The following is a 7,133-nucleotide window of genomic DNA, read 5'->3' on the forward strand; positions in this document are numbered from 1 at the left end:
AATTTTTCTATATGAATACCTACTGGATGAGATATGATTTGGCCGCTAGGATTGTTAGGCTCGAGAAATTCTTCACTTGAAATACGAAGAGTCCTTTTAAGCAAAATATACTCAAAATTTCAAACAATAAAGCAATTCGGATGTGTACCATAAACATAGTAAGCTAAGTTCGTAGATAAGGGGCATATACGTATTGTAGTAACACATGTACTCTTGCGCAGCTCTCGGCGCAGGTATTGCCGAATTTTGAGCTATCAGTTTTTTCAATCCCGTATAGCACGCAATCAACAACTATTATTAGTTAATATCAGCTGTTAAGAGTGAGAGAAGATTTCATGGGAAGCTCATTGACCGAGTTCTAAGTTGCGTGACGCAAACGAAACCAGTATTTGCACTATGAACGAACCTGCTCGTTAGACTTGTGGCTAGATTGTGGCGGCGGTAGATTGTACACATATGTTCGTTGATACGAAGGAGATGGCCTCCTGGGAGGGCGTGGGAGTGCATGCTCTCTGTAGTAGTCCTCGTCGTCGGGATCGTACTTGAATGGATCCGAGGGATTTGAGGGCCTTCGGTGATATCGCCGTCTTGGTGGAGGTCGCCTAAAAAAGGCAAACTTTTCGTTCAGCTACCTTGTATCGCTTTGTTTTGGCGCGCTTACCAAGTGGAGAATGTAGAATTAATTCGATGCTAGTTTTATGGCTGCCATGTACGTGAATGTCACGTTTATGAAACGTGAACTCATAGTTCATTTCGGGGCTGGTAGGAAATTATAAATAAAATTACAGTTTCAAAGCTCTGCTGGACAGTATATTTGTCATAATAGTTTGGCATAACATCCTGACCAAAGATGAACTCTACATATAGTGTATCAGTAGGATGCTGCTTCGAATAAATAAACGGAAAAAACGCAATACCCAAATGACTCATTGGCGTTTCAGAATAAAGTTTCATTCGAAATAACTATTCAAGTTCTGCGTTTCGAACTGCGTTAGCAGTTGCGTCAGACAGTAACACGAAAAAAACGTCCCTAATACTGTGTAATGTCGTTACATTTATTTGCTGCCTTTATAAACACGCGAATCTGCAATCCAATTTCTGCAAATAAGGAATAAACTAAGGTACAGCTACTTCTGATTTTATTATGTGCTTTAGATAGCTGCGGCCTATCGTTGATAAAAATAACGTTTTACGCGTAACTAGAAGCGATGCGTTTGAATTACTTTGCCTCCCTTAAACACATGTTTAAATTTTCAGAATTGCACTAAAAATATACCGCTCGTTTGAACTACTTTTAATGTTAAGTAATCACTTTCGCTTTTATCACATACCATACATCGCAGAGCTACTGTTTGAGAATACGTTTGGGTGGAGCTGTACGCGTATACCATATGTAGGTACTATGTATATCATCTGCTTTCATTCGCTCGCAGGCCTGGTATTAATAAATGAAATACATTATAAAATATAGGTAAAATTCAAATAGACATCTGTGGTAGCCCAAAATATTTAACTGCGGAGTGTTCGTACCGCATATTTTTTAACTGTCACATGAGCGTGGAGGCAGATGCGAAGGTGATTTTTTACGCGGACGTAATGAAAAAGTCCATTGTGAAACAACGGAACATTTGGACCCTTTATGTCTCACCCGCAGTTCCCTGTCTTTCAGATTTTCAGTGAATCAGCAAAGATTCAGGCCGTGTCTGTGGACCAAATTGCACAATTTAGCAAACTCTAATAACAAAAAGTCTATATTTGCTGAAATTTTAGAGAAAGCCGTAAACAACTTAAACTGTTAAGATGAATTATGCTTCGCTAATTCCCCCAGGAATCTGCCTTTGTTTTTACCGAAATCTATCGCTTCGAAACCTTATTATGAGTGCGTTATTATGACAACTGGCATCAAAATATCGTGATAAATTTCAAATTATGAATGTATAGGAGCAACGTATATGCTTCATTTACTGACTGGAGCAACCTACTTGGTGTTGTGTCCGAGGCGCTTGTGACTACCTTTTAAATTTCGCGGCAAAATAACATTTTGTTATGAGTGGATCTATGCTACAAAGAAGGGACATTTTCTCAACCGAAACTGTTGAAGGGGTATGTGGAAGGTGATGTAAGGGTTCTAGCAATTGGGGCTAACTGTTTTGATGCTAGACAGCCACGGGATACTGCTTACGCATGCTGATTCAGGTGATACTCATTTTGATTCAACTACCTTGGTTCCCTATGGAACTTTGCAAGCATTAAAATACTGCGGAAGCCCTCAGCGGTACACGTTTTCATAATGCATGTAAACCTGGACTCAGTGCCCACCTCAAGGCTGCTGCGCACTGTCCTCAATCTTGATTTTTTTTAAATGCATTCCTACTCAAAGCGTATGATATAGAAAAAAAAAAACCTTACTTATTATACTGTTTGAGAATACAGTTAGCCAATGAACTTTCCATTTGATGCTATAATTTATTTTTGCAGCTAAACCGAAAGTTCAAAGCATGACCAATAAATCGCAGGTATAATAACTGACTACTGGATTTCTTTGCCGTCTCAAGAGGCTGCCTGCTAATAACATGAATAGCAGCCCTGACCGTTCGGCTCTACCAAGAAAAACGGAAGATTGAATGCGTGCACATTGTAATATAAATAGTCGTTTCTAGGAGCAAGGGCATCTGCTCGAGCGGCGTCTGCTTAGCGAATGCTGCTTTCTGAATGTCAAAAGTCGGTTTGTTCGTTTTGAACGTAAGGGACTCGAAAGAGTCCCTTGCGTTCCTCCTCGAAGATGGACTGTCGTTTCGTTCGTTCTTCGTGACAGCAGCGAGTTTTTCCATTATTCGACGATACAAATTATGTCGTTGTTATCTTGAGCGTAATACTTTACAACAAACTTTTGTCAGGTATAAGTTAAACCAACAGAAATGATGGAAGTTGAAGTACTTATTCTAAAATATACTGCGCGGAAACTAGAAAAAAATACCGCTTAAAAATTCAAATTTTGTATAGGTGGAATGATGAGCACTTACTAAAGTGATGGAATATTAGCGGTAGATTATATCAATAAAAAATCGATAATAGCTCCACTAGGCTTGAGAGTTGCGCAGCCTAATTCTCGCCGAATTCTGCAGGGGACATTGAAATATAAAATTCTAGCTTTAATTTTGGAATTCGCGGACTTCGAATCTAGAGTTAGTTACGGTTTTATAAGCCTTGTTACTGTAGTTTCGTCACGGGCATACAATTAGATTCAAGCAAAGTGGCTTGGACCTTTTTTTATTGCAGCTTAATAACTAGCTCTAAGGTCTATATGTGGTCATCAAAACGTAATGGCAAAAATTCTAGTAAATTTGGTTTGCAAAGCTGATACAGCTAATTGAGACAATTAATTTAATTATTTATATAATTATTAAGTAAACTCTTAAACATAATTGCATGTTTTATACAGGCCCATCATATACATTTTCCATAGTTCTACTCTAGTTAACGTGAGTAATCCGGACAAAATTGACCCGTGGTGTGTTCGCTTCATTTATTGCTGTGGAATACCCATTTGGATGGTCTTAACAGATTCTATTTTGTTGATATTATTGATATATATATATATATATATACATCTAGACTTTAGACGTTTCTTTCTTTAGCCTTCAAGTACGTGTTTTAAGAAGTCAGTATCGAGATATGTTTAGGACTGTTCTTGTTCACGATGTCCCAAAAAATGCAGATTAACAACTCATTATCAGAATCATCATTCCTATCGGAATGATTAGAACCGAAAATTTAAATTCTTATACCTCTTCTACATCTAGATAACATGATATTCTAGTACGTCGTATCAAAGAAATTATAGTATTAGATAATTATGATGATGATCTACTTTATGTAAACGTAATGCTAAAAATTATTTTTATGGCGTACAGTCATCGATAGAGCAGTACATCTACTTTGCGTTACTAAGAAACTTCATATTCACCTACATTTACGCACCAACTGTTCTATTAGGTAAGATCACGATATAATCTCGTAATTTCGTGCACAATAATATCCTATGGTTCTTCCTCTCTACAGCTACTTTATATAAACCGCTAAAATATCATACATTTATGGATAATCTTCATACATGGCCGCGCTAGAAATGACGCTTAGATTCATTTGTTAATTTCGTAAAAAGTAAAAAAAAAAAAAAAGGTAAGTGTAGCATAAAATGTTGGTAATATTTCTTATCCTTGAGCCAGTTTCAGCTGAGATTGGCAATCTCAGATTGTCGTGTGCTGATTTGAGGCTGAAAGAGAGCGTATATGAGCCAAAGTTAAGCGTGAGCGCAAATGGGGCATCTGTAAAAAAAGTCCCCAAACATCTATATACAGCCCTGTAGACGGTTTTGAGCGAGCTATCAGAAACATTTTACTGAAGAAGATTCTTAAAGAAAAACGAGCTGTCAAGCTATTAGTTAGCCAGTTATAAAATTCGCCGTTTTGTCAACTTCAAGTTGTAGGTCTGAAGGTTAAAGTTTTATTTGACTTCGTCAAGCCACTCTAATTTTCTCTAAGCGTGGCTGCGTATCAAATATATTTAAAAAAAAAAAAAGTGTATCTGATCAAATATGTAGAAAACACTTTTTCTTACAGCGAGTAGCATAAGCCGAGTTTGCGGAAGGATTTTGGTGGTTCTCGCAGTGGTATCATGGAGTAGCTGTCAAAAAAACAAATCGTTTATATACTGATGTACTAAGAGAATTTTCCCTATAACAAGTCGACACCTCTTCGAAAAAAACTTTTTATAGGCAAGAACGTATTTCGTCTAATAACGTATACGGTATACAGGTCTACAACGGAATGTACTTTTTTCACGCGATTTTTGTAAGTGAGCTAAGTTGCGTTACCTGTGCCCGTATCGCGGATAGCCCTCCTCGTCTGAGTGACGGGAGCTAAATAGGAAGTGACTCAGCAATCTGGAGAGAAACTGTGATTGAACGAGTGTTGTGTGCACGACTGATACGAATAGCGTCAACAAGAGAGTGAACCGCATTACTTAGCTCATTAGATCACTTCAGTTTTACTCCACTATAGTAGCTCCACTTTGTTGTCGTTCTTGCACTCTATCTTCAACTGCGCCAAGTATCTATTAGGCGTCTCGAGCGATGGACTGGACAAATATAATGCGATCTGTAGAAATGAAAAGACATCAAGCTCAGCGTATCTAATCAGTCCGTGTCCGAACAAAACCAAACAAACGTACACTATTGGTATCACTTGAGCAACTTGTAGACGGACGCTGTTAGGAACAGGCCTGCACTGATTTCGGCAGCTGTTGGTACAGTGACTCGTTCTGGCTACTCCCTTTGCTGCCGCATCTGCTCATCAGTGCGCCATTTGATGGGTCTCTCGATGAAATATCTTATGTTTGTTTGTACGGAGTAGAACGATCGAACGCTTTGGTGGCCAGGCAGCACAAGGGATCATTGGGCAAGGGTCCGATACAGAGGCTAAACTACCCTAAGGAACGGGGTCGGGCTGGCATCTAGACTCGAGACGAACGCACAGACAACGCTAGCGGCCGCTGCAGCAAATGTCTCAGATACCCACACACATCGAAAGTGCTCAGCCACTGCGCCACATAATCAGCTCTCGTTGCAGTGGCCCCTAAGTTTGCCTGTCTGCCTGCCTCAAGGCAGCGGCGTTTTCTCGCGTTTACGGAAGCAACGGAGAGATGGGATGGGGCGGGCGGGCGGGCGATCAGGCTGAACAGCTGAGTTCAGCTTATTTTTATGCCGCGCCACGCAATGCTATACGCGCCTGTTTGTCAGTAACGGTAGTACCACCATTCGTAGCCGTGGTAATATTATGGTGGGTGTTGTTTTGCATCTCGGATTGCTGATTGCTTGACGCCTGGCACTGCTGCAGCTGTTGCTGCTGCCATCCAAATCCGACTGGGCTGGGAATGAATGAACGACTCACCGCCACCGCTTTTCTCCAGAAGCGTTCCCCTCCAGAGGCGGTCAGGCGAGAAGTGACGACGGCTAACTGTAGTAGTAGCTTATGGTTTCTACAGTCACAGCAAGATGTCAGGCATTACTTACAATGGCACTATCTGAGTGTTACTAGCTAAGCAATTGAACTGAGAGGATAGGATCTTCTTCGTCATGGGAAGCTGAAAACCCGTTCTGTGTACTGCTGAGCCGCTCACGTCGTTGTCAATGACGAAGGCCCAACGAACTGTTTCGGCTGGACTATACTAAATGTACATGGTTACGTATTGTGACGGACTAACCTAACTGGAGTTAATATAAGCATGAGGTTCATATGCGCAGCTCAGCAAATATTATAATACGGTAACGGGGCTTCTCACAGGTAAGTATAACGAAAGGCATATCTTAATACACTTGCCTTCAATTAGAATGTATTGAAAACAGCGTATAATGTGGCTAGCCTTTGTTGAAAGTTAATCGTTGAATAAAATAAAAATTAACTTCCGTACGTAATTCCTAATTAACGCAAGACTCCATGGCTCAACTTCATCAATATATATCCATTATATATATATATCTATCCATTGATCGCAATGGAAATTGAATTTTGTGCGAACTTATTACAGAAGAATTAAGACTATCATTAATTAACAAGAATCAGGGCTAAGGCGTCAATAGGCTAAAAAAACTTATGTTAGAATGTTATGTAGCAAAGCTCTTCCTGAATTATCTTATTTCCTTATTAATAAAAGTGTTAAAAAATAGTAAAAAAAATAATAAATTATCCTTGAATCTAGTTGTTCTTTCGTTTGATTCTATGGTTACGAAATAAGAAGACATTTTTCTTATGTTATTATATGCATTAAATAACCTTTTGATAATAATTTCTATATAGAACGATTTATATGAGGTGGCAGCACTGTCGCAACCTATTAAATAAACACATGGAAAAAGACTGGGTAATTATTGCAACATCGTAATTCAAGCGCTTCAAGCTAACGTTCACAAATGTATTACCGTTTTCATAATAGAATATGATCTTTTTATAAGTTATTTGCGTGGAAGTATTCAATGTAATGTTCGTAACCATAATAACTTCGTTTATCCAAGCATTGCATTGCTGATTGTATGTAATACGATTTTAAATCATCATTTAGCTAATAAACGTTCT

General features: G+C 39.0%; 1 protein-coding gene and 1 long non-coding RNA gene across 2 annotated transcripts in view; one reads left to right on the forward strand and one right to left on the reverse strand.

The window, feature by feature from the left end:
* LOC111263115 (uncharacterized) overlaps positions 1–5,630 on the reverse strand; it is a 9,191-nt gene extending 3,561 nt beyond the window's left edge. The window contains exons 1-2 of the mRNA XM_022837948.2: positions 4,877–5,630; positions 407–602 (exon numbers count right to left, since the gene is read on the reverse strand). Coding sequence (XP_022693683.1) covers positions 407–602; positions 4,877–5,022 — 342 coding nt within the window. The 5' untranslated portion in view covers positions 5,023–5,630. The remainder of the gene's footprint in view (positions 1–406; positions 603–4,876) is intronic.
* Positions 5,631–5,755: 125 nt separating this feature from the next.
* The window catches only part of LOC111263121 (uncharacterized), a 12,214-nt gene continuing 10,836 nt past the window's right edge, over positions 5,756–7,133 (forward strand). The window contains exon 1 of the long non-coding RNA XR_002682041.2: positions 5,756–6,344. This is a non-coding gene — a long non-coding RNA (uncharacterized LOC111263121). The remainder of the gene's footprint in view (positions 6,345–7,133) is intronic.

This window comes from Varroa jacobsoni, unplaced genomic scaffold, assembly GCF_002532875.2.
Source record: "Varroa jacobsoni isolate VJ856 unplaced genomic scaffold, vjacob_1.0 scaffold_75, whole genome shotgun sequence".
NCBI lineage: Eukaryota > Metazoa > Arthropoda > Arachnida > Mesostigmata > Varroidae > Varroa > Varroa jacobsoni.